The 27,071-nt window shown below is 46.2% G+C and overlaps 1 protein-coding gene across 3 annotated transcripts; it reads left to right on the top strand.

Annotated features, from left to right (window-relative positions):
- Window positions 1-950: 950 nt before the first annotated feature.
- LIMA1 (LIM domain and actin binding 1) lies at window positions 951-25,459 on the top strand. Of its 3 annotated transcripts, none has more exons than XM_062015547.1 (11): window positions 951-1,043; window positions 4,526-4,661; window positions 7,054-7,099; window positions 9,104-9,562; window positions 13,515-13,623; window positions 14,259-14,419; window positions 16,725-16,832; window positions 19,002-19,059; window positions 19,811-19,926; window positions 22,727-22,860; window positions 23,276-25,459. In XM_062015547.1, exons 2-11 carry the CDS (start codon window positions 4,543-4,545, stop codon window positions 24,243-24,245), a joined length of 2,280 nt encoding a protein of 759 aa, XP_061871531.1. In that variant the 5' UTR covers window positions 951-1,043; window positions 4,526-4,542; the 3' UTR covers window positions 24,246-25,459. The 3 variants fall into 3 exon arrangements, with proteins under 3 accessions (XP_061871531.1, XP_061871530.1, XP_061871532.1); XM_062015546.1 differs by having other exon boundaries at window positions 13,512-13,623; XM_062015548.1 differs by lacking the exon at window positions 16,725-16,832 and having other exon boundaries at window positions 13,512-13,623.
- Window positions 25,460-27,071: the final 1,612 nt, after the last annotated feature.

Raw genomic sequence — 27,071 nt, 5'->3', positions numbered from 1 at the left:
CAGCATAATAATTCTAACTAGTCATTTCCTGCCTTAATGGTCAGAGAATCTGGTGGAGGAGCCCATCTGCAAGCAGAGAACGAGAAGGCTGAGGATTTGGGACAGCCCAAAGGAGATGTGAGCTGTGTGCACGACAAAGGCCGTGGTAAACTCTTGGCCTGGTTAACAGCAGCAGAAGAGAGACTGAGCTATTGCACTGATTGCCTGCAATTATTTTTCCCCTCAGGAATTCAGTACTTTACACATCAAGGATAACATGGAGCTGAAAAAATAAAGCAACACCTAAAGCTATTCCTGAAAGTACACTGTTCAGATAAACATCTTGAGGAGTCCCAGGCTGGCTGCAGAACAGCACTCATGTCATGCTAATGAAGGTACACAAACTTTCCAGTATCTCAGGAATGCAGGTTATCTAGTTTGGCTGCTGAAAACTCCTTTTCTTGTTTTCAAACAAACCCAGCTTGCAGGGGACCCCCCATGCCTCGCACAGGCATTCCTTCCTCTCAGCACACAGCCTTTTCTAATGACCCAGCACCTCGCAGATGCCACCGAAATACCGAGCGTGGGACGGCTCTGGAAGGGGACACGCCACGGCTCTGAGGCCCTCGGCACCACCCTCACCTCATCAGGCCTGTGAGGAGCCTGCGGGCCCCCGACTCACCCTTGCGGTGCTCAGGGCCGTGCATACCAACTGCCAGGGCACAGCCGCGAGGATGGCAGCCCCGAGGGGGACGCGGGACAGGCGGCATCGCCGCCCTTTCCCCACACGACCGCCGACCATCGCGCGGCCGCCCTCGGCGCCTCAGACAAAAAGGCGGGAAACCGCCCGTGCGCGCGCAAGGGCGACCCCCTGCAGCCGGGCTTGGGGGGGCGCTGCGCATGCGCGGGAGGAGCCGCGGCCCCGTGAGGGGGCGTGTCCCGAGCCCGGGGGCGGGGAAGGGGGCGGGGCCTCCGCGGCTTCCCGGCGCCGCCGCGGGCGCTGAGGTGCAGTCGCCGCCTCATCGCCGCAGGTGTGCGCGGGACCCGCCTCCCGCCGGCCGCAGGTGCGTGAGGGGGGAACGGAGCCGGGCCGGCCCCGAGGGGGCTCTGCCGGCGGGGGTTGGGGCTGTCCGGAGCGGGACCCGCTCCCGGGAGCTCTCGCCGGACGCTGGGCCGCAGCAGCCCCGCGGCGGGGTGCGAGGGGCTGTGTCGGTGTCCCGTTACTCGCCCCAGAGACGGGCTGGAGCGCGGCCCTCAGGGCTTCCCCTCCGCTGTCGGGCGCGGGGAGCAGCGGGCTCGGTGTGGAGCCCCCGGGGCCGGGCTGGCGGGCGGCACCCGGCAGCGTTCCGTCGCTTCGGGGCTGAGGCGTGAGGGCAGCGACGGCGGGGCGCGGGCGGGAGCAGCCCCGTCCCGCCTCTCACCGGCCACAAACGGCGCTGCGCGGGCGCGGAGCTACCGAGGGCCGGCACCTGCTCTGGCCGCGGGCTGCGGACGGGCTCGGGCCCGGCGCCCGTGTTAATGAGCTACTCGCGGCTAATAGAACGTGTCGGTTCGCGGGCGCTTGGAGCACCTGGGAGGAGTCGCGGAGTGCCACGCTGGGGCAGGTGTTAGGGAGAAGCTTTGCTTCCCGGACCTATCCAGATACGCGGGGTTTCCATCGTACTGTTAAACTCTCGGTTAAAGTTCCTGGAGGTAGATGAGGTGCGTTATAGTGCTTCAGTCCCAGCCATCCCTTTCCCTAAGAACTTGCCCTGCTCTAGGTTCCCTGTGCCCTCCTCTGTCTCCTCTGCACTCCCTGCTGTCTTCAGCATAACCTGTCTTTATTGCAATATGCAGAATGCTCATGATCTTGTTTGAATTTGAATACTAATAAAGGACTGCTTCTTGAAATGGCTTGGAATACATTATTCAGAAAGAGCAGCAGAAAAAGTACAGAGATGCTTGAAGATGATGAAGCTATAAATGTATGGGATAGTGCTAAGGACATGGAATGGTGTCAAAAATGTAGGAGCACAGGGTTCAGGGCATCTCAGGATTCTGGTTTATGTCTTCACTAGTGACTGATACTCTAAATGTGCTCCTTAACTTTGTCTCTGGATGTCCTAGCAGGGGTGCTGCCTTTATAAAGAGAGGTTTTTATTTGGCAGGACAGGCCTGACTGTCTGAATGTACCTGGGGCTTTAATGGAGAAAACAGTAGGGAAACGAGACAGAAACACAACAGGGGAGAAAATGCATCTGCCAACAGTGATTGGCCCAAGCAGCAACAGAATGCTTGGGCATCAAAACCAGGCTTATGGGCTGAACAATTAAACTAGATTTGGTGTTCTCAGTATTTCACTGGAACTGTCCTTCCATGGAAGGTGCATGTCAATGAGCAACCTGTTCTCTCTGCCAAGGGAGGTTCCTAATGAATGCCCCACTACTGTTCCCTGGGCAGAGCTGCCTCTTCTGTGAAAGGCAGTTTAAACTGCTAAGTGGAGCTTCAGGTGATCTCCTTTTGGCTCAAGATTAATCATAAAACAAACTTCAAACTGTAGCATGACATGGCTGATTGATTGATTTAGAATACTTTCTTTTAACGTGGTCTTCTGCTTTTCACCTGTGAACTCTTGTCTATCATCTGGGTGTGTATCCTCTGCCTTTATTAAAGCTATATGCCATATGTTTCCTGATGAGCATTGACATTAGGGTCTGTATCATGTAATCACAGAAATGTGTGTTTATTTGCATGTGCAAAATGCTTTTTAAAAGAGAGAAGATCAAGTGTTCTAATTGGATCCTTTTTCTTTGAGGATGATCATTTGTGCACTTGGTAACTATTTTAAGCCAGCCAAATGGAAAGCATCCTCCTCTTAGGCCAGGCTGGATGAAAGTTCCCAGGATAACTGAAGAGGATAACTTGATGATGCAGGATGTTTTCAAGAGAGCATGGATTCTGAAAGTAACTCTGCAGCCTGAGCTTCCCTGGCTGGGTGGGAGGGGATATGGATGCTTTTCAGAGGTTGCTGTAAGTGGGAGATGCAATTCTGAAGCTGGAGTTAAGTCACAGCTGGAAATGTGACATTGAGAAGTAGTTTCAATGTGTCAACATCACAACAAAAACAGTGTAACTTTTCTGATTTGCCAGGATAGTTCAACCTGTACATCTAAAAGCATCATCTAAATCACCATCTTGAAAAAACACGTCCTGGCCTGGTGTGTTGTTCCCTCCATTGCATCAGGTGAATTCAGTCCCACTCTTCCTGACTACATCCATCAGGACTGCAAACATGCTCGTGTGCTGCCTGTTTTATCTCTGTGCAGCAGCAGGGTGCAGCACTGGAGAGGTTCCTCTGGTCCCAGCTGGCACTTCACACACCCAGAAGCTCCTCTTTCAGCACTGGGAGCTGCTGAGACTCAACAACTTTCACCATCAGTGAGACTCGACTTGCTGCAGCTGAATTCTTCCTGACCAAGGTGTTAGAGGATTCCAAGTCTTTGTCATTTTTCAGCAGTTGCAGTACATGCCTGTGAGAATTTCAGAAGCATTGTGTTTCCAACTTTTAGTTGACTGTTGATATCAAGTTGTCTTAAGGTGTTTCCATTTACAGCGTGACAAGCAGTGTGAGTACAGGTCAAGCAGACCTGTACTTGGACTTCCAGAGTTTTAGGACCTAATGGTGCAAATCAGTTAAAGAAACAGCTGGTAAATGTGAGCAAGGGATCAGCTTGTCTGATGTTAGCACAGTAGGATCAGTTAGTGAGCTTGCTGCAGCAATTGTGTGACATGAGACCAGGGGTAAAAGAAAAGAGGAAAAAGGGAAAGGCGTTGCCCTACAAGCTTTATTTTTGTCTTATCAGAGAGCTCTTTAAATTAATCTCCCCTCCTTTCCTCCTCCTCAAAAGAAAACTATGTAAAAAGAGTTACAAAAAATTCCAGTGCTGTCTTGTTGGCTCTGTGGTGAAAGGCTGTACAAAATCTCTTTGCATTTACTGCAGGACAGAGGAGTTGCAACTATTCCTCTAGGTAACTGATAGCTATTGCAACATGAGGTTTACAGCTGCCTCCATGAACAGAAGACTCGTTCTGGCTCTCAGAGGAAACGGCTGCTGTGTTAAGAATGAACACCATGGGACTGAATGAAAAATGTTTGCATAGGAATTACATCCTCTTTGGTTTCATAACTCAAGCCTTCTTACATAAATGCCAGCGCATTTGGTTTAGAAAGCAGAACAAGAGAGGGCATATTAGGGCTTCCTGGAGCCTGTGTGTGTGTGTGGGAAGTACAGAGCCTCATATCAGCATCCTCTTCAATCACAGCTTGCTGCTTACTCCTGGCTTAGGACTTATCTCTTGCCCCTGTCACTGTGGCTGGTGTAGAGGAAATCATCATTTTAATCTGATGCTTTTTTTTAAGCCAGTTGACAGCCCATGCTCAGGACTTAGTGGCACTAGTACACAGGGAGCACCTGAGTGGTGACTTCACATCGGACCATCGGTTGGGAAGCTGCTTTTCTGCTCACATAGTTCCTATTGACTGGCACTGTACTTTCTTCCTGAGCAGGTATTGGTGGTGATAAGATGGAGCCTTCCCCGTTCAACAGAAGACAATGGACTTCACAGTCTTTGAAAATCACTGCAAAAGAGCTTTCTCTAGTCAACAAGAATAAGTCATCAGCTCTTGTGGAGAGGTTCTCCAAGTAAGTGCTGCGAGGCTGCTGAACACAGGCTGCGTGTGCAGGCTGACAGCTGCTGCCCTGACCAGTGAACACTTCCCTGGCAGTTGCTTTGCATCTTAGAAATAATGTAATCTGGAGACATTTGAATTTCTGCTTTAATATATGCTGAGCAAAAGCTTTGCTACTTGCTGACATATTGTTTGATCAATCAGAATTATCATCTGTACTTTCCTGCTGTCAGAAAATAAAGTAGAATGCTTCTTGTTGAACCACAGATTGCAGCTTTGAGGGCACAGTAGTGGAATGCAGGTGGCTGTTGCCATTAGGCTTTCACAGGGGCTCTATTCTTCACAGATGTCCCCTTCCAGATGTCTTGCAAAAGAAAAGGAATGTTATTCTTATCTCAGAGATGGATGATGGGTTACAGTGAAATCACAAAGCAGGGTTTGATACCCTGAGGAGTCTGAGTGGTAGTTGCCTGTACATGTTGTCTGGTAAAGCTTTTATTTCCTTAAGCAATTATATAGACTGATGGATTTTGAATGGGATTTGAGCAACTGTCTCCTGGGTTATTCCATTAATAGCATAGCAAGGTTTTGGAGTATTGAAGTCTTGAGTGTGGGAGAAACTTTATGCAGTCTATAGGGGGAGGATAATTGCAATCTGAACTTGACACAAACGTAGCTCTTCAGGTTACTCTTTAAGCACTCCATGCTAGGGAGAAGCTGCTTGCTTTGACTGCTCTTGTTAAGGTAATTTTATTAATTCATTGAAGCTTGATTACAGAACCTGGTCATCTTGCTAAATGTTGGTAATCCTTTGAAAAGGGCTTACTACCAGTAATCCAAACTGTTATTCCTTAATCAAGCAGCATCCCTCTGCATAAGCAGTGTCAGTTCCTTGGAAAACACAGTTCTGCTTGCTGGCTTTGCCAACATCCCCACTCCCAGTGAGGAGCATAAGTTTCCTCAGTTGCTGTTACTTAAATATTTGTATGTGAAAATACTAATTTAATTCCATACAGTGTTTAGATGTGAGCTCTGTGAGGTCAGAGAGCTGCAAATTGCAACAGCAGAGACTTCCCAGTGTGCTGTGAAGGGCTAACTTAGATTGAGTGCTGCCTGGGACTCATAAGTCTTTGTTTTCCTGTGAAGTACTTAATTTTCTTCTCCATCTCTCTCTGTTGCTTCTGCTAGTATTGATCTCTCTTCTAAATTTGCTTTCTCAGCATGTCTCGTTCAAATTTTGGAACCTTTCTGGTTGAGAGGCGTGGGTTAGTGTGTTTGCATTGATTGAACAGGGGCAGCTACACCAGCAGCTGTCAGTCTGCACAATAAATGCAGCTTGTAGAGCAGAAATTAGCAATGGTGCAATTTGTCTACTCTCTAGTCTGACAAGAGGAGAGCTCCACATAGGAGCACACTGTTCACAGCAGGAAAAGAAATGATTATAAAGAAAAAAAAGGTACCAGAGCAGATATATTCATGTAGTATTTCTCTTCTTGGAAGGAAATGAGCCCCTGATATCCACTAGTTATTGGTTTGACACCAGCAGTTACTGAAGCCTGATGGCTATTATCACATTAGTGTCTCTTTTACTGCCTGTAACATTCACAGTTGTATCAAAAGTAGAATTCCACAGGTAAGAAAATATGTGCCCAAGCAGATGCTGGGTGATGTTTCTTCCCTTGCAAAAGCAGAGCTTAGATGTGACAAGTTTTGCCACCTGTGACTAATTAGTGCATTGCAGAAGCAAAGTGCAATGCATTGATCAGCATGGGCTGTGTGCTCCTGGCTGTGGAGGTACTTACACCCACTGGAGTGGTGTGCAGGTTGCTGGGAGTTTTCTATAGCTTCTTAGAGGACTTTGATTCATGATCCAGGCTGGCTTATCTTCTGAGGGCTGTGATTACTGTTTCCACTACTGGGATGGCTCAGCTGCTCATGAAGCTCTGCTGAATTGGTGCAGTTTACAGCCCAGCATAGTAAAATAAACTGGCACTTATGTAGATTTTCTGCCTATGCCAAGCTGTAATTTGCTCCGGTTCAGCAGCTGCTGTATAAATAGCCGAGTTATTCCTGCAAGGGGACACAGCAGACAGCTGGGTGGCGGAAACAATACAGCTATTCCAAGGTAAACTGTATCTGTTTGAGAGTCAGAGTGCTTGGGTGATGAGAAATATTAGTGTATGCTACTATTGTAAACTGAACCACTTAAAATGTGTCTATGACTTTGCACTTCTCTGGTAATATTTGCTACTATTTTGCCAGCCTCTGGTTTTGTTTGATAGGTCTGGGAAGTGCACAGAATCCTTGGGAGGAGGGAGGGGAGATTCTCAGCTGTCTTGAACAGCATTCAGTATTCTGGTTAAAAACTGTTTGTGTGGGGTTTTTCTCTCTTATCTCTCTCAAAGGTATCAGAAGGCAGCTGAAGAAGCCATCTCTGAGAAGAAAAGAAATGTAAGTATTTGTTTCCTGGGCAATAAGCAACAGCCTGCAGTCAGAACAGATCACCTACACTCAGTGCTTCTGTGGCAGTTGATGTTTGGAATATCAAAGTTGCTGCCATGTGTCCTACAGAAAGCTTGGCTTTGGCATAGTGCTGGCTTTTGATTCACTCCCAGTGTGAATGAAAGGGGGAGGGGGAAATCCAGTTCCTCTCCCAAAGCTGTGTGTTGACTCACCAATTTGCTCTGAAGCAAAAGGCAAAATGAGTTAACCACAACACATGAATATTCCCCTCTTTGTTCTTGGCTGTAGGCAGTGGTGGGAAACCTCTTCTCTTAACTAAATTTTAGAAAGCAGCAGCCAGCCCCTCTGAACTCTCCTGTGTGTGTCTTGGATAGCTGGAGAACACGTTAAGGGGGATCTTCTCTGAAGTGGTTTACAGGGTTCAAAATGCCCCTGGATGAGGGAGAGCCATCCTTTTTGGCTCTTACAGCCTCACACCCTCTCCTGGAAACTACATTGCACTGAGTGTCTGGGGGACAGGAGACCCTGTCTGAAACACCAGGCACTAGGATTGCTGGCCTTGGTGCAGGCACAGCCTCAGTTTCATTCTTAGTTTAAAAGACCAGCACTATTGTCAGGATGTGCAGGTAAGTCTTTGTTAGACTGTGTTTCCTTGATCTCTTTAATAGTTGGGGACTCATTCTCTTTCTGGTCAGGACACAGGTGTGATAAAACAAGCATTCTAAAAATTACTCTCCAGTCTTAAATCTTCTGTGTGCTCAGGGAAGGAGCAAGTCCCAAACAAGAATGACTTGTGTTATGAAGTGTGCCAGGACTCCACGGGCATCAGGTCCAGGGCTGTTCCTGTGGAAACCTGCTGTGCAATTTTGAGTACTTCTACAGCATTTGTTGCATGACATTAGCACTTTCTTTTAAACACAGTCAGCAAGCAAGCTGATCTTTTTTTGAAGTCTAGGTGAATTTGTGTTAATGTGCAAAGCAGTGTTCAAAATGTGACCAGAAGAGTAATAGGGTGAGAGACTTAAATCCTAATATAGCTGCTAATCCTGTTTAATTCCTGTAAGCCTTGCAGACCTGTTCTACTTGCAATGAGTTTGATACATAATGGTCCCCATAAGGGAGAGACAGCAAAAAGGCAGCAGTGGCACCTATTAGATTGGAATCAAACACAGCTGGTCTGTTATTCTGGGGAGAGGTTACTACTCACAAGGGTAACTAGTCTAAAAAGCTCTGGAACATGAGGAGTTACTGCTGCTCCATGTATTGCCACCTAACTCACAGTGGGAAGGCAGTGCTTGTGACTGGTGTGTGTGTGTGCATCCTGCCAGAAGCTTTCAAGGTGTTGAAATAGAAGGAAGCCCCCAGAAGCCATCAGGTATTTATAGATGGGAGCAAAAAGCTATTTGTTGTCAGCACTTGAGCTGTATGGTATAAAATACTGAAGACAGATCCCTTGTGACTAAAACACTGTTAACTGATGTATTCCTACTGTAACTCCAAAAAAGTAGTTGTTTCTGAAGGCTGATATGTAGCTCTTGGAGAGGCTGCTAATGCTGTCTTCAGAACCAGCTGGAAGACATTGCAACCTTTGGCACACCACCCGTCTCTCCTGTGGCTGCTCTTGCTATTGTTTGCCAGCCCTAGGACTAGAGACCCTTGCAGTGTGGATTTGGGTCCCCATTCCTTCATGTGTGGATTCAAGCCTTTTGTGTGTCATTTAACTCATTAGAGCTTGTCTCCCTTTTCCCTTATAAGGCCATCCTGTTTGCTCACTTCCTGCTTCAGCTCCTGACTTTTTTTCTCTTCTCCCCCCTCCTTCCTTTCCTATCCTGGATGCTTTCTCCATGTGGCACAGTTGTAACTATTCACAGCTGTCTGGAAAAGCAGAGAGCTGAGATCAGTGGTGAGCCTTGGGCTTCCTTTCGCACAGAAAGGAAGTGCTTGAGTGCTTCATCAGGCATATCACTGGAATTAACTTCTCGTTCTCTGCAGAGCACAGAGAATCTTCCCCCTCATTTTAAAAGGGGGAATCTGAGTGTGCTAAAGAAGAAGTGGGAGAATCCAGCGCTGGGAACGGAGGCTCGGAAGGAAACGCTACGAAGCAGCTGTGCTGAGGTTAGGCACAAGGTCGCCAGCCCCGCGCTTGGAGCCGGGAGCAGCCCCGCTGCCTCCCCAGACGAGGGGCAAACGCCGGGGGCCGCTGCCACATCTGCTGCTCGGGCCCCTCCGGGCACCCCTGGCCAGCTGCAGCGTTCTGCTGGTGACAGCAGCGAGTTTAAAAGCCACTCACCGGAGAGTGGTGCGATGGAAAACTGTCTGAGAGAGCCCAGAGAAGGGGTGAAGCCTGAAGCCAGCGAAAGCACAGACTCGGCGGGGAAGGTGGAGAAATACAACGTGCCGCTGAACAAACTCAAGATGATGTTTGAGAAGGGTGAAGCGACTCAGAGCAAGGTAAGCATCTGTCCCTGCAAATCCTCGGGGAAACTAAGGCTCTGCTCCCTCTCGGGCATCAGGAAGTGTCCCTGGAGGGAGTGGCTCCGAACTCTTGACTCTGCAAATAATTCTGTTCATTGTTTTAGTTGAAACACAATGTAGCTGGTGTTAAATTGAGCCATACAAATGGGTGCAGAGTGTTTGGAGTGGTGGCTACTTGCTATTGGCTCGTTGGCAACGTGAAGTTAACTTGTTTCTGAAGGGGACACGGTTTGAGAGAGGAAAAATCAGTATGGTGGTAGACTTTAAAAGCAAGTTGGGATTGTTTGTATCTTTAGATCGAGTTATGCAAACACCAATTGTGTCAATAATAGGTGTGTGTGTGTTTATATACATATATCAAAGAAAAAGTAACTGTTTGAAGCGAGCTCAAGGATCTGGGGCGGTGGCAGTTGAGATGGAAGCACAGCCAGAGTTAAGAGGGGTTTTCTATACCTCTCAGTCTGTGAGTCACACAGATACATGTGTATGATGTACTGGGAAGTGCTTGCTGTTCTGTCATCTTTGTATCTTAAGAAATGTTTCTTATCAGAAAAATCCTCACTGGAGGGGGGAGGAAAAAAAAAAAGCAGAGATAGCCAAACAAGCTCCTGCCTTCACTAGTTTTGACTTGCAAATGCACAGGGCTTGCATTTTTCCTACAACTGCTCATGAAATCTGATCCTGCATGTGGACTGCAGACTGTGTGTCCCCAGGGAGAATTGCTTAACTAGAAAATGAGTTGCATATGCTAGTGACTTGCAACATAGTCCTGAGGCCTTGATGCTGGTGAATTTTTCCAGTTTTCTCATGGTTTCCTCTCCTCCCGGCTCTGTTTTACTGGGGGTGCTTTTCCTGCAGCACTGAGGGAAACAAGCGAGTTTTTTTGACACAAGTTGTTGAAAAACGTAACGGGTCAAGGCTTCAGAGGAGCCACCTCAGCGTTCAAGTGGGGTTTGGGGCTGTATGTGGTCATTTCACAACTCTAGATTTTTGTAGTCTTAGTCATGAAGTGAGAGCTGCCCATCCCATCCCATCCCATCCCCTCCGTGGAGAGGGCGGGCTGGGTCCCCTGATAGCGCTTCCTCTGAACTGCTGCCGGAGGATTCATCTCTCAGGATTCCACAGGAAAGTACCGTTTTGCAGATGGGCTTCAATGGAACTTTATCTTAGCCTGGGGAATAAATTGTTTCAGAGCTGACTGAACCTGGAGCTGGTATTTCTGTCAAGCTTAGTCATTCAGATGTTGTTACGAACTGATTGAACGTGGTAAATCCCCAACAGGGGGGATTGGAACTGTTCAGGTGAGGTTCAGGTTGTTCCTGTTTCAGGTCCATCTGGTTACTTTTTGATTTTAGGAGGGAGAAGGCACCAAGTGCTCTGAAGTTTGAAGCATAGGGGGGGAGGGGGTGTCTTTGTCATTAGAAAGCACTATTGTGGGATTTCTGGGAATGTATCTGAGGACTGGAGGATGATGTCATGCAGTCACATACAAAGAGAGTCATTAGGCACTGTAGGAACACGGATCTTTTTCACTAAGGTAAGAAGAAATGGTGTCAGTTTAGCTAAACTGCAACCTCTGCAATTGCCTCTTCCATCTGTGCCTTTCCTGAACTCTATCCATTGATAAACACCTGGTTTAGGTGCAAGAAAGGCTTCACAGAATCACTTAAGTTGGTCATAAAGTCTGGCCATAAATTCAGCTGAGAGGTGGCAATTTTCCCTGGAGTCTACCTAAGGTATAAGAGCTGCCAGAGCTTTGCTGACAACTTCTCTGTATAAGTGAAGTAGCAACAAGGCTGTAACTTCATGACAGTAAAGACAAAACTGCCTGGTTGCTGGGCAAGTCTGTGGCAAGAATCCAGATTAAAGGCTGGATTTCCTGACTGAATCACCCAATCTAAACAAACCTACTCTCATTTTCAGAGTTATAAGCAAAACCTCCTAGTTCACTCAGTTTTTCATTCAGATCTTGCCCTGTCTCCTGCTATGCAGATACAAGGCAGATTTTTAATTGCATCTTCATGGGAAACATGCTCTAACCACATTCAAGGCAGGGCTGTGGGTCCAGCTTGGTTCAGCACCAAGCAAAGAACATGAAGGCCTTTTACCAATTTCAAAGGATTCTTCCTGTAAGTGATAGCAAAAGCATGCATGAGGAGGATCAGAAGAAAGAGCAAGCAGATCTGCAACGTGTTTTTCCTTTAAGGCAAAAACTTACCATCCTGTGGAGCTAACCTCACATGCAGGGTCACATTTGACACAGTTAGTATATAATGGAATGGGTGTAACTTCTATTTGGTCTTTTGCCCAACAACTCTTTGTGCCTCAGGCAAAATGCTGTGAACTCTGCTCAGGTACTGCTGCACTCACCTCTTTGTCTTGAGGCTTTCCAGGCACGAGGAGTATTGAATGCCATTGTGAAGCAGCAGAAGCTGTGGCAGAAGGAATTGTGTCCCAGCCAGGGCTGTAGAGGGAACCAAGTGCATGGTGTGTTTGTGCAAGGAAATGTGTGATGCCCCTATTACTAACCCTCCCCAAAATACATCAAAAAACCAACCCCCAAAGGTCAAACCCAGCTGTAAGAATTTCAGACACATAAGCTAAAGGTGACAGTCACATGGACACAGGCTGAATAAGAAGCATCTAAGGACAATTTGCACAGAGTGAGGAATCTGCAAGTTCTTACAAGCGTGCAGACACTCCCAAACTGAGCCTATCAACACTCCATGGGAGGAAAAGGCTTGTCATAGCCAAGTTCTTTTCCAGTAACAAAAGTTACCAAAGTCTTAAACCACAGAAATAGAAAATATTTCCCATGCTAATGGAAAAGGAGGTTTTTCCATCTGGTGAAGTTGCTGGTTTGGATGCCAGAGCAGCCTGACTTTTTCCCAGTGATTGTCTTCCAGTGCAGTTCTGTTAGAATAAGAGCTTGGAATTTCCTTCAGTTTGGTGACCAGCAAATAAGAGACTTATTGGAAGCTGAGAGGGGGATGTGTGGTTGCAGCATCTTGCCAAACCTGCCTCAATCTGAATTTCTGGCTTGCTCTGTGATTTAACTCTTCTTAGGGTGAAAACAAAGATCTGTCACCTTCCAGTGTTTTATAGGTTGACTTTCAGCTGTGAAACATCCTATCTCGATGAAGCCAAATTAACCTCTGCCCTTTGTGAGTGTTTATCAAAGCTGCTGAAGTTTCTTTTCACAGTGTCATTGGCATTAGGTTTTTGGGGAGTTGGTCTCAACAAATGAGTATCAAATCACATTCAGCCAGCCAGGGCAGCTGTGTGGTAGTGCCACAAAACACCCTGCCCGGTGCTGCAGCCTTGCAGACAGTGATTACCCTGGATGGCTGAGAATATTTCTCTCTAGCACTCTTCTGCTTAAGCTTCAGCCTTATCAGACCTAATTAGGGAATGATTTGGTACCATTTGGTAGGAAATGAGCTATCCAAATCGAAACAAGGAACTTTAGGTAACTTTTTATTACAGCAGTATCAGTTTTTCTCTCTGCTGCTGACAAGCCAAGCAAACTCTTGACAGCTCACTCCTTTCATCCACTTTGTGATCTGAGGTCTTCACCAGAGGACCATTAGCTTCAAAAGAAATTGTATGAAATGCAAACAATTCAGGCTGAAGTTTTGTATTTGCAGCAGTTAAAGGCTTAAAATCTGATCTTTGTGGTTCTTTGACATTTCCACAACTATAATGAGTTAAAGAGCATCTACTGAACCCTTCGAGAAATCATTTTCCAGGTGACAGAGGGTCAGGTAGTCTGTGATCAAACTTTATATTGGTTAAAGAAGATGTCACCTGCTAGACTTGTTTATTCCAGTAAAGCAGATTTGCTAGTGACACCTGTGCATCTTAAAGGATTATCCAGCACAGTCTTGCTTTGTCCAGGCAGCTGATAGGTGGATTTTGTCTCCAGCAGGTCCCCAGAGACCAGAGGAAGTCTGCAGTTGGGAGGAGGATTTCTGACAACAGCATCTCTTCAGAGGACTTTGATGTTGGCCACGGAGAGAAGAGCTCTAGTACATCAGGTCAGTAAACCCACAGGGTTTGTGTTTTGCTTTAGTTTTGAGTTTGGGGTGGTTTTGGGGTTGTTTTAGTTGTATAAAGTAGTTCTAGTTGATAACCAGAATGGAAATGACTTTTGCTCTTCAGAAATGGAAGTGCAGACACCTTCCATCTGTACAGTCCATTTGAGCATCACATTTTAAACTTACAGCAAGACTTAATTCATTAAACCATTATACCCTTAAGCATGGGAAACCAAAGCACAGGAGGCAGCAAGTTAAGGAATGAAACTCATTTTCCCCCTGTGTCTTAATCTTATGACAATCCTACAACTACTTTTAATAGTCAAACTCGTTTAGAAAGCAGCCACTTCCATTTGACAGTAACAGCAAGACAATCCTCAGTGTTAAATCTGTTGGTTCTCATTACTGCTGAGGCCACTGTCTGGATGCTGCATCTGGTGAATGTGCAACTGTTGCAAGTGGCTGAATGAATTCTGAGATTTGGAGCATGAGACTTTGAAGCATTTCCATGCCCTGCAGACCTGGAGTTTCTCTGCTCTTGGGGAGAGGTGAAGGGATAGGATTTGATCTTTCTGTAGACAGGTCTGCTGGTGTTCCTGAAAGTTATCCTTTATTCATGTAGTTCTTTTTTGCAGGGCATCTTGTAAATACTAGTGCAGCACTCAGCCCAGATAAGGCAGAGACCAAGAAGAGCCTGGACATGCCTCGCTTGACAGAAACGTCAATAAAGGACAGGCTGGCCAAGTATCAGGCAGCTGTGTCCAAGCAGGGCAGTTCCACAGGCCTCATCACCATGGTAAGTCTGTTCTTTAGCTTGTGTAGAGATGAGTTTTTGTCCCAACCTCAATCTAGAAGCGAGATCTTATGGAAACTGGACTCTTTGAAGATAATGCCATCTTCTTCTGCAAGTTCTTTTGTCTCCATAGGAGTCATTTCTGGTGAGGAGTTGCCTTTACATGCTGCAGGAAGAATTAAGTGTTTGCATTTTCCTGCAATAATCTTGAAAGCTTTCCAAGGAGTCAGTTGCTGCCACCCTGACTGAGGTCCTTCTAAAACACTGCTGACATTCTTTGTCTTCCTGCATGTCTCTAGTTCTCTGCATGTTTGTTGTTGGCTTTTGTTTGTATTTTCTTTAAAGCCCCACAAACTCAATTCTGTGCTGTACATCAGCTATAAACCAGGGGAAACAGAGGCATGGTAAGATGGAGCAACTTTCAATGCCATGTGATGCATAGATTCTGGATCTCTTGGCCTGCAGCTTTGGGGTCTCCAGTCAGTTTTCCTCCCTCCTTGCTTTTCACCTCCCTTCAAGTCATCTTTCCCATTATCTGAATCCAATTAGACTCTTGCAGTGAATGAGCCAGTGCCAACTTTGTAGATATTTGATCAGGAAATGAGCAATTACTGAATCATGAAGTGTTGATGCTGAAGAGACTGAAAGAAGCTAAGCTTTTGTTTAAAAGTGCTTAGGTACATTTCCTGGAACTGTCTGATACTTTCATGTAATGATGAGAACTTCTGTTGCTTAAGTGTGACTTCCATTAACCAGCGTGGTAAATTTAAGGAGGATGGGCCTTTGGAAGTTACAAAACAGTGGAAATAAACCCCCAAAATCATGGTTCTGAGCTTTGGAAGAGTGCATGCTCCCTAGAGATAAAGTCTGTACCTAGCTGAAATGATTTCTGAATTTCATGTGCACTATGGGACTAATTCTCCAAGCCTTGGAAGGGAAGTGGAGTCAACTTTGCTACATGAATGGAAAGTAATTGCAGCCAGTGCAACAAATCTGATTAACTGCTAATTGCTGATTTCAACATCCTGTTCCTCGCCTGGATTCGGTTTGCTGCATTGCCTTTCCCAGTTTGTGGCTCAGAATGGTAGCTGATCCACTAAATTGTAACCTAATGGCAAGAGATTTATCATAGATGTCTCTTGAGACCCTTGTTTGCAAATCCCCAGCACTATCTGAGTGTCAGTCCAGCCTGATGCTCTAGGCTGTCCCATTTGGCTCCATCTCTTTTGCTTGTGGCCTGGCAGATCAGCACAGGCAGCATGTAAGGCAGAGCAAACAACAGCTTGAAGGCCAATGTTTGCAGTACTTCTGTGTTCCAATCAACAGCAGTAACTCCTGGATATCCTCCTTCCCTGCTGGCAAAGCAACCAGGGCTCTTTTGATATGGTAGTGTGGTATTTGTACTTCCCTTCTCTTAAAATGTCACATCTGTACTACAAAGGAAATCCATAAGCTCCCTGTGGAACAGCTGGTTTGAGGGCATTGTGGTGTAATTAGGCCTGGATTAAAACTGAAAGACACTTTTATGGTTGGTTAGAGTAAGCATGAGCAGCAGTGTCTCTCTGCATTGCAAGTGATGCAGGAAGGGGAGGGAGGGATGGGCAGCATAGAGAGCTATGCATTGTAGGTCTGTCATTTTACTTACCTGTTGGACCAGGCTGGTTTTGTGCAGACTTGTTTACAACATCCAGGAAGATGCTGGTGTTTGGCTGTTCCTCTTTCACATTACAGAGAAGATGCCTTGTGAAAGGCACGAGTCTTTCTCCAATTATCTTGTATCCTGTGGCAATGAAAGAAACACGAGGTTTCACTGGGTGTCCTTAGGTCTGAAAGATCCTTTTGTGACAATCTTAAGTCAGTTTGTCAGGAACAAAAATCATGGTAAATAACATAATTGGGTCTTTGACTAGTTTGGAAGAGTAGGTAGGATTTGCTTTTCTAGTGAAGGATGTTTTTTCAGTGCTTTAGGTTGTGCTAGTCTTTAACATGTCACTTCAGATGAAGAGTTAATAGTTCTGGAGAGGGAAGATGTGGATTCAGCAGGGGAAATGAGAGTTTATTTTAAACAGGGATCTGGAAGCAGAGAAAAGGGGTTATTATCTCCACAGAGTCTGGCAAAATACTACAGCCCTGTCTTTTTTTTTCCTTCATTAGAATGTATCACCAAGTTTGTGCAGATTTTTAAGCCCCTTTAATTATCCCTGTGTATAGCAGGAAAACAGTTTTTAGAAGACTTTGGGGAAAATGGAAAGCAAGTGCTTTCCTAGGGGAAAAGAACCTGTCAACTTTCAAGTGCTTTATTCTATAGAATGAGATTCAAGCCAGTGAAAGTGAACTCAAGAATTACAAATCTGAGCAGAAGGAGAATATGCCACCAAGTCCTGAGGACTCCATTTCCTGTCAGGATGGGGAGAAGGTAAGATGTTCATGCTGGTGAAGATCAAGGACTCCACTTTAAGTGGAGCTCGTCTCAAGATGCACAGCTGAGAGACTTGTTCAGCCCTGTAGAAATGGGACTCTGAGCAGCTGACACAGATCATTCACATGCTGCAGAATTCCTTATTTTTATGGTGGTTTTCAGACTCTCTCTGAATTTTAAGCTTAACAAATCTCTGTGGAAGACTCTTAAGCAGTTGTACACAATATCTAGAGACAACACTGAAGCTTGCTGGCTGAGCTGCCCTGTCTGCTCAGCAGTGATGTGCCTGTAGTGTCAATATCACTCCTACATATTTTCTGATGGCTTCAGGAACTGACCAGGGCTGAAACCTCTGATGACCTTGTGAGGGTTCTCTGTTATGTTTGGTTCCTTTTACTCTGCCATCAGTTTTTGATGACTGTGGTAACGCCACTGAAACTTCTGTGTCGTATTCTCTGACTGAAAAACAACGATTCCCAGCAAGGTATTTGTCTTGTGTGTGTGGGGTTGGTTTTGTTGCTTTATAAAACAGCAAAAAAGAAACCCCACTAGAAAAAAAGCCCCTGAGAAGCTTTGTGTGATGCAGTAAAAAGAGTTTGTCACCGTTCCTTCTGCATTTAGTGGCTAAATTTTGATTAAAGTAGCCTGAGAATGCCAGTTTGGGTTTGTTCCTGGTTTTGAGTTTCAGCTGTACATTGAGACTAAATTACTCTGTGAATTGGAGATGATAAAGCCTGCTCAAGCATTTGTGTGCCAAAACTGGAGACAGCAGACGGGATAAAAGTAGCTGAATAATAATAATTGGGGTAGTGTGTATTCCAGCCGTGCTGAACACGTGGCAGCCTAATGCCAGGAGGGCTTTTAGAGCTTTCCAGCCTTCCTTGGGCAAGGGGCCAGACTGGTGCTTTCAGCTGTTCTTCACTGACAGCTGAGCAGCTTCATGCTCAACTGGTTGGGGCTGCTTTTAGCTAAAAGGTGAGTTAATTAAAAGAACACCTGTTAAATCAGAAGCCACTCCTGCTGTTCCTTTGGAGTGTTGGAATAAAATTTCCTGTATCCATCTGTAAGTGAAGTTACTTGTTGAGGTGTCCAGGTCCAACAAAGAACCTCAGTAAAACATTGTTTGAAAGCCAGGATTGTCCTTTGGAAATGACATGAGGAAATAAGCCTAATTAAAACTCCTGGAAGTAGATGTGAGAAATGGGAATCCTGTGGTAAAAAGGAAAGAGAAGCAGCTTGCTAACCTTCCCTGTCACTTTCCACACTGAGTCTGTGAAAGATTTCATAGCCAGACATATGTGACTCAACAGCCACACAACAGGCCAATGCACTTGCCAGTAGGCTGAAGTTATAGGTGTTTTTTCACTAGGGTATGTTAATATATCTAACTTGCTTCCTCATTAATTTGCCAACTTCAGTTGCTTGCAATGGACCTTCCAATCACTCCAGTGAGTTGGTGGTGGTTTGCAGCTAACCTTGTTACAGTACTTTAGGTTCTCAGTGTAGCTGCTGACAGCTATTTGATTTGATAGCAGTAGTGCCGAGTTCAATAAAGAAATGTGCATCAAGAGCTTTATCTGTGACATGACAAGTGTCTGAAACTGGTTTATATCCATCTCTTCTAAAATCTTGTGTGGTTTCAAAGGAGGATGGATCCAGGCTTGTCTGTCCCAGTACAGAAGCTTTTGTAGAATTCAGCTGGGTTTTTTCTGGGGTTTTTTGCTCTGTGATTGTTTTGTGGTTGGTTCCCCCCTTCTCCAAAGAGCACTCTCTGTTAAATGCTTAAATGACATAGGTTTGTCAAATGCTGGGGAGAGCCATGAGATTTCCAGTAAACACAAACTGCTGGGGGTCAGGGGATTTTTAGAGGCACATCAGTGAAATCTTTGAGACTTGTGAATAGATAAAGGTGTGTGGGGAAACAAAAGATGATGTCTGTGTTTGTGAATGCTATGGCAGATGCTCAGAACACTGCAAGAGCTGTAATGCTCTGAGGATGGTCTCGTGTTCTTGGCTCCTTGTTCAGCTGACTCCCGCCTTACAAACCAAAAAGTTTCATGGTGGTTGATCTCTTGTTCAAGTGCTTATGGTGTCAAGCTGCCTGGTGTTACTCAGGCCATGACTATTCAGACTTCAGAAGGTCAAAGGTGCTCGTTGTCCTTGCAGGTTTCTGCAGCTGAGAACAGCTTGTCTCCTCACTCTGGCCTTTTAGAAGACAGCAATGGTAAGCACTTGTTCTGCCTCATCAGGAGTAAAGCTCGTGGCTAAGGAAAACCACTCACTCTGCCCAGCGTGCAGGCATGTGTGTGAAGCAGCCTACTTTGTGTGTAGGCTGCTTAGGATCAGTCCCCTCAAGTGATGAATTTGACTCAATAAAAACTTGTACTAAAAATCTGTCCTGTGCCAAACTCAAACTTGGTAAGAACTTCTCTCAGGTTTAGAAGGTCTTTTGCAGTTGTGATCTGAAGACATCTGTAACTCCTGTTTTCTCTGGAACACATTTAAGTGGAGCTTCCTTACTGCTTGGACTTAAATAGCTCTGGCAAACATTGCATTAACCAACAGGCTGAAATACTTGTTAATGCAGGGCAAGACCGGGTGTCTCTGGTGGTATCAGAGGGAGACAAGTTCCTATTCAGTAAAGTACATCAGCACATTGTCATGTTGCCTGAGCTTTATACCTAAATTCAGGCCTACACATGGGCACTTTGCAGAGGTGAAGAACAGTTCTCACAAGCTAGATGTTGAATCCCAACATATGAGTTTCCTTTGCACATCAACCTGTATATTTCCCTGGTAAATCAGAGAAGCAGAATGATCATGTGTAAGAATCTGGTGTAAGGGTTTAATAGCAGGTGTTCAAGGAAAAATGGTAGTCCTTTTCTGGTAGGATTGCTCTTGGGTCTTGTGAGCAGAAGCTTTCCATGGCTTTGAGGTAATTCTAATTGCCTTTTCTTCCTCCTCTGCTCCTTTAGTTGGCCAAAACCTGGAGAACGAGACAGAAGCTCAGAAACCTGTCAGCACGAAGCAGCAGAACTTTGGGTCTAAACCAGCTGGCCAGGCAGATGCATCTGTGCCAAAAGCAGTGAAGGTAAAGCAGCTAGTTATTGTCCTCAAACACTGGAGACTAACTTCTCTAGTACTGACAAGCCTTGATGCAACCAGTGGGGTCACAAAGGGTCTGGCAGCAATGGTCAGTCTCTGACCAGCCTTCATCAGGCTGTGTTCATGGGGGATCTTTAAATAAGAATGGAAAAGCATCTCAAAGTTGGCAGGTTTTCTGCCAACAGAGTCAGTTTCTCTTCAGTGTGGGAAAAGGAGTCTGAGGGTCATCTCAGGGCCTGCTTATGCCTCTTGTAAAGGCAGTGCTCCTGGAGACTGGCACTGAGGGCCCAATACTGATCCTCAGAGCCTTTATTAGGCTGAGCCTTGGCTTTGTCCCCTCCTCTTCCAGCTGATAACTGCGACTGGTTGCAACTTTATAGTAAGGGCAGTGTGGTGACTGACTGCACAAAGACTGGGCTTGGCATTCTGTGGCACAAGTCTTTAATGCTACTTTCTTTTTCTAGTGAGAGCTATAAAGCAGAAAGAGAACTTCTAGGCCACAAATGAATCTGCTTAATCTTATTAGTCACACAAACAGCAGCGCTGAACATTTTGGTCACACTGTGCTTGTCACGTGGGCTGTCTGGAGTTGAGATGCCTGTTCCCTGGGCTGCCACAGACTTCCTGGCTCACTCCTGAGGAAACAACTGTGCTTTTGTTGTTTTCCCCATCTTTGAGAGGAACAGCACTGACCTCATGAAGAGCAGTGAGATGTGGCTTCCTCGTGTTCTGGGGTACAGATGCCAGTATGTGAAATTAGAGCTGCCTACAATGGTTTTTGCTGTCTCAGTCTGTTACAGCATATGAGAACTTGGTCCTGGGCTCTTTATATTACTAGAACCATTTTAGCTCTCTACCTTGTTACTGATGTAGATGCTGCACTGTCAAGATAGAAACCCAGAGCTCTTTATTCATGCAAGGTTCCTATTTGTCTCTTCCAGCTTCTGTTTCCTGCTCTTGGTTCCTAACCTCTGCTCCTGCCTTCTGCTTCCCTCCTAATGTGAGCTCAACTCTCAGCTTTCTCTCAAGTGTTTTGTCTTTATTGGGCCTCACCTTCCTCCTGTAGCTCCTCTCTGTAGTATGCCTGCAAAGGAGTTTCTTTCTCTTCACACCCCAAAAGGCCTCTCCATCAGACATAGGGCTCATTGCTGTACAAGTAAGTTCCTTTCCTTAGACGGGGATGTGTGCTGCAGAGACACCCGCCAGCGTGTCGTGTCACCTTGCAAATCTAAGCTTTCAAGGAGAGTTGTGGTGGGCAAGCCAGTGTTTGCTGCCTTGCTCCCTGTGGCAGGCATGCAGGATTGGATGTCTGTTTGCATCACCACAGGCTCAGTGTAGTGACTCAAAATTCAGGATTCATATGCAGTTGTGGCAGCACCTTGGAACTGTGGGTCCTTTTCAAAGGAACCTGAACTGTTGCTGGCCCAGCTGTCCTCTTCACTAGAGCTTGAATCTACTGTAGCTTCAAGCAGTGCCTTAAAACTCGAAATACATACTGAACTGGAATCAAATTGGCAGCAAACTTCATGGTTGTGACAAACTGACTCCAGCTGGCTCTGTCTTCAGCAATCTGTCCCTCACATTGTCATTTTCGTTGCCTAACTATTGTTTCTCGTCTGGTATAAAGAAATGGCTGTAATTATGTCTTCCTGTGACTTTCCTGTTTCTTTTCCTTAGCTGTCATATTTTGCCTTAAAGCTTTCAGTAAGTTTGTAGCAGGTAATTCTTTGTCAGAAAAAAGCTACGACAGCAATGTGTCTGTGCAGCCCTGTGCTGTGCAGCCTCAGCTTTCTCTCACGTTGTCATCAATGTGCAGCCCGAGGTGGCCGATTTTTCAACTGGGAGTTATTGCTTTTTCCTTTTAAAATCTCTTCCCTCTTGGCCAACCTTTGTAGATTCCAAGAGGGGAATGGCATCAAGTGACCTTTTTTCACAGACAATGTACTTGCTTCCTTGATGCTGTCGGAAAACCCGACCTGAAATCGCGGCCGTACAGCACAGCGCTGACGCTCAGCCCCTCGGTGTGCAAGTTTACTCTTGCACTAAATGCTCAGGAAATTCTCTCAGTGAGCACATAAACAATTGTAGCTGTTTAACCTCAAAGCCCTGCTGGCTTTAAGTCTTGAGAAAGTTTTGAGGGCTGCATGTCCCAAAATCTGAGTATGGTTTCTTTGATAGACCTGGAATTGCTTACAAATGAAACCAGAAGAGTTTCCTGCTCTCTGCATCTGTGCTGAGACCATTTCCTCCCCTTGCAGAGCACTGAGTAAAAGTGGATCATTTCCAAAGCACTGAGCAGCCTGTTCTACTCCTTTCCCTTCCCACCCTCTACCTCTTATTTTCAGGTTATTTCAGCTCTTTCTGCAGCACTTTTAAAACCTTGGTAAGTCTCACACTGGCTGTAATCTACCTGAGTGTTTCTGTATCACTTTCCTGTCAAGAAAATTGGAGGTTGCAGAGACAGGCAGCTTTTTGGGAACTGGAGCAAAGTTGTAACTCAGTTCTGGTGTGTTCTTTGTTCCTCCTCAACTTGTGAAGCTTCAGCTGTGGAATCCACTGGGACAAAATCTTGGCTCACTGTTAAGCCCCAGCAATCCTGTGTGTCTGCCCCAGCCCCTTCCTCACTCATTGCCCCCCAGAACCCACTCCACTGTAATTAGCCTCGAGTTGCAGGAAGTGCCTTGCTGCAGCTCTTGCTGAGAGCCCTGGAAGCCCTGCATGAACCCAAGCCAAGGCCTCTAGGGCTGATTCCTTTGCCAGTTACTAAGTTTCTCTCCTTCCTGTAGAAGTTTCAGCTGCCAGTGAAGGAAACCTGTGTTGGGTGTCAGAAGACCGTGTACCCCATGGAAAGGCTCTTTGCCAACCAGCAGGTGTTTCACATCAGCTGTTTCCGCTGTTCCTATTGCAACAGTAAACTCAGGTAAATGTGCTGCTGTGGCTGCTGGCTGGAGAGTGTGGCTTTTCTCTGCAGCAGCTAGGATGCTCCTCAGGCTTAGCTGGGCTGAAGGTGACCACAACCCAGTGAGTTAGAGGAGTGTAGGAACAGTAACTCAGTCCTAGTTCTGCCAGTGGCTTTTGCACTTGATGCAGTGTATTTTTCAACTCTCCATGTAAGTTTATATGGGGGGGTGGGGGGGAAATAACGCCCAGCTTTGGAAAAGCTACTGAGGTTTGAAAAGAAGGCTGTACAAGCTCATGAGAGCTGTAAGCTTCTCTTTTTCTGAGCATGCTGGGAGACTGAAATTGAATCTCTTCAGTCACATAACTAAATGGACACCCGTCTCGGTGGCTGAGGCACGGGATGCTAACGGCTGGCTTTGTGTTTTCCTGAACAGTCTTGGGACATACGCGTCTCTGCGTGGGAACATTTACTGCAAGCCTCACTTCAATCAGCTCTTCAAATCTAAAGGCAATTACGATGAAGGCTTTGGACACAAGCAGCATAAGGAGCTATGGGCAGGCAAAACTGAGTGTGAGGAATCACCAGAGAAAACCGTCCACGCTGTGAATGCACCAGAAAGTCCACAAAGCCCTGGAGTAGAGGATGCCCCCATTGCAAAAGTAGGAATTCTAGCAGCAAGTATGGAAGCAAAAGCTTCAGCTGTGCCTGAAAGAGAAGAGAGACCAGCAGAAACAAAAAAGCTCAGGATTGCCTGGCCACCTCCATCTGACCAAAGTCCTCAAGGAAGTGCCTTAGATGAGGGCATCAAAGTACTGAAACCCAAATGGCCCCCAGAAGAAGAGACTTCCAAGCCAGATGTGCTGGAGGATGTGGATCTGGATCTCAAGAAGCTGAGAAGATCTTCCTCGCTGAAGGAAAGAAGTCGTCCCTTTACAGTCGCAGCCTCATTTAGAACGATATCTGTTAAAGGCCATAAACCAGAGAGTTCACCTTCTAAGGCAGAGAAAAGGTGTGAGGAACTGGAGAGAAGAGAGGTCGTGGTAGACAAGAAGCAAAAGGAGAAGGTTGAGAATAGGAACATCCAGAGTGCTGAAGAGAAAGATGCAGAGGAAGAACGGGAATTGTCTGGTATCAAAACAGTAGAGCATAACTTTGTGGAGAATGGCCAGGTGAATGCAGAGACAGATGAGGAAGAGCAGGAAACTCCAAATGAGGAGTTGCTCGAACCAAACTCTCCTAAACGTTCCAGCTTAGCCAATGTCATGAGTGCGAAGGAGTCCCCTCGCCAGAATCGCAGGTCCCAAGACGTTGGTTTCTGGGAGGCTGAAGATATGGAAGATCTGTCTGTGGAAGAACAGATCAAAAGGAATCGTTACTATGAAGATGATGATGATGAAGAATAAACTGGCCTTTTACTAGCAAACTTGCTGCAAGGTGCTGGGCATTTAAAAATTGGTATTTTTAGCTTTAAACATTTGTCCTCCAGGAAAGTGATTCTGTGCTGCACACTGACGTGAAGGGAATCCTGCCTACAAACAATCTCAACGAGGAAAACACTCTGCAAGCCTGGGAAGAGTGCATTTAGGTGCATGGAAACAAGTATCTGGCTGTGGAATTACCTGATGAAGCTATCCCTGCCCCCACAGCATGGGAACAGAGCTGTTCTGTCCTCCTGCTCTTATCCCTCCTGAGCTTCAGTGTGTGTTTCACTAACAATGTGCAGGGTTTCTCTGCACTCTCAGTGGTGTGAAACAGGCTCTCTGCAACACACTCATTTTGCCCCTACAAATGCTACTGCAGCGCTTAGGGACCAATTTCAAAGGGACTTTCTGGCCTGCTCTAAAAAATGGTAACTTCATGCACTTTAGTACATGCCAAGGGCACAACTGGGATTTAAAAGAGATACAGTTTTGTGCTCAGTCTCCAATAACTAAAGCATCTCAAACCGAGTGCAAGGTGGGTGTTTGTCTTCCTTCTCTCTCCAAACTGCCTCTGATCAATTGAAGGCTCCCTACTCGATTGTTTTCCTCAGTGCAACTGGAACGCTGTGCCCATCGCTGGCATAAGCGTGTTTTGGTGCTTACCCAGGAGCTGTGCTGAAGGACAGATCTCATTGAGGACAAGTCATCACTTTGCAGTAGCCTGCAGGGCATTACTTTTGCATTTCATGTGCATTTGAAGTGGGGTTTTATTGTTTTTTTTTGGTTTTGCCTTTTGTTTTTTTTACCTGGAGTTCATTTTAAACTGCAGATGATGTTTTAAGGCCTTTCTGACAACTTTGAAACCCAACTTGCATCAAGCTGCCAGGAATCTCTTTGTTATGGCTGTGAATTACGCTGCACTGCAGAAACCTCTGGAATAAAACCATCTCAACAGTGAAACTTTCTGATTTGCTGGCATTAAAGCTTAGTACGTGTCTAAACTGGACTTTGTTTTACAGATAATGGAATCTCAAACCACGGTGGAAGGAGGATGCCCTTTTATATTAGCTTTTCTTTGTACTGTACTCTCATGAGAATTAGCTCTTAACTATACTTGAGATGTAAAATATTCTGCTTTCTTAACAGTCCTGCTAACTACAAAACTTCCAATAAAGTTTGGTCACATTAAAATCGAAGCCTGCAGCCTGGGTCCGTGCTGGTTTCACAAAGGTGGCGCGTTAAAGGACGGGTGGAATCCGGGTGTTTTGACCGGGAGCTCAACGCCAGGCGGGGATTTCTCTGGTGCCACTAGGTGACACTGTGCGTCTGCTCTTTTCTCCTGGCTGACACTGCAGACCGGTGTCCTCCGCAAGAGCGTGTGCAAGAGGGATTGGAACAGAATGGGCAAAAGAAATAACGTTGCAGGTATTTTTAGACTTCCATTTTTGGCTTCAGGTGGTTCTCAGGTGTGGTAGCTGAGGACAACTTGAGGGGGTTTCTCCCATCACCTTCCTATAAGCTTCTTTTTATTGCAATTAACTTAAACCTGAGGTGGGTTTGGTCAGGGTCGATGGGCTAAGACGTGGAAGAAATGCAGCAAGTGTCCTGCAGCAGCATGGGGAAAAATGCACATGCATAACCCAGCTGGAAGATAGCAGTTGCACATCCTAGCTTACTCTTATTGTTTCATTTTAAGGGGTAGTTAAGATTGATCTGTTCAGGCAGGGGTATTGCAAACCAAAGAGAGCACCTGCTGCTTTCTGTAACCCTTATCTCTTCCTAACACAATCCATTTGGTATCAGAGTTCCTTAAATTAGTAGGCAACTAGAGATCTTCCTGACTGCAAATGGTGCTAAGTGTGTTTGGAAGAGATTGGTTGTGGCTTTGGATGTATTGAAAACGACTTATGTTTTCCTCAGGAACTGCAAGTTTTACAATGCATCCCTACTTCCATGTACTAAAGCAACACGGGCTGCTCTTACCACAGCCTTAAAGGGTTATTCATCATTCATTCTAACTACATCTGAGGCAGCTGTGAGTCTGAGACAGGAGGATCCTTCCATTCCACTCAGACTGGCCCAACACCTTCAAGGAGAAATCGGCACAAGTGCTGCTTTTCCCATGAAGTCATTGATTTTAAGTGAACAGATGCTGAATGGCCCTGTCCTTGCATCTGTTGGTTATCAGAGGCTTTGAGTGCTTAATGGGCCACTTAATTTGCTCTGGATAACTGTGAGACGAGCTGCTTTATGAAAGGTGGATGGCTTGGGAAGCTGATGCCGACTCTTTACGGCGAGTGGGAGACCATGAGCCAGCTTTGGTCCTGCGTAACCCTCAACCCGAGGCTGCGACCTAAACCAGGGTGGGCTTTTTTCTGCAGGCCTTAAAAACCATCAGGAACGTCTCAAAGCAGCGCAGCTCTCGCTCAGGTCTGTGCTTAAAGCTTCAAGCACCTGATTATTCAGAGTAGTGAAACTAACCCTTCATCTCTTACCATCAGCTCTTCCCAGGAGAAGCGGCGGGGCCCGGTTGACGGCGGCGGGGCCCGGTTGGCGGCGGCGGGGCCCGGGTCGGGGCGGCAGGGCCCTTCCCATCCCTCCTGAGGAATCCCGTCCCTCAGACAGGAGTGGGATGTGGTTTACCGACCGCAGTTAAGCACCAACCGCCACCTTCCCGCGGGGGCAGAGAGCGGATTCCCCTCAGGACCTCGGGGCTTCGGCCTCCGTTAACGACTGTCCTGAGGGAGGAATGAGGAAGGGGGCGGGGGGTGGTGTATCGTTTGTTTTTCAGTCAGAACGAGCGGTGTC

The sequence above is a fragment of the Colius striatus genome, chromosome 26 (assembly GCF_028858725.1).
Source record: "Colius striatus isolate bColStr4 chromosome 26, bColStr4.1.hap1, whole genome shotgun sequence".
Classification (NCBI taxonomy): domain Eukaryota; kingdom Metazoa; phylum Chordata; class Aves; order Coliiformes; family Coliidae; genus Colius; species Colius striatus.
Note: the sequence above shows the minus strand (reverse complement) of the source record. Positions and strands in the feature narration are given on the sequence as shown.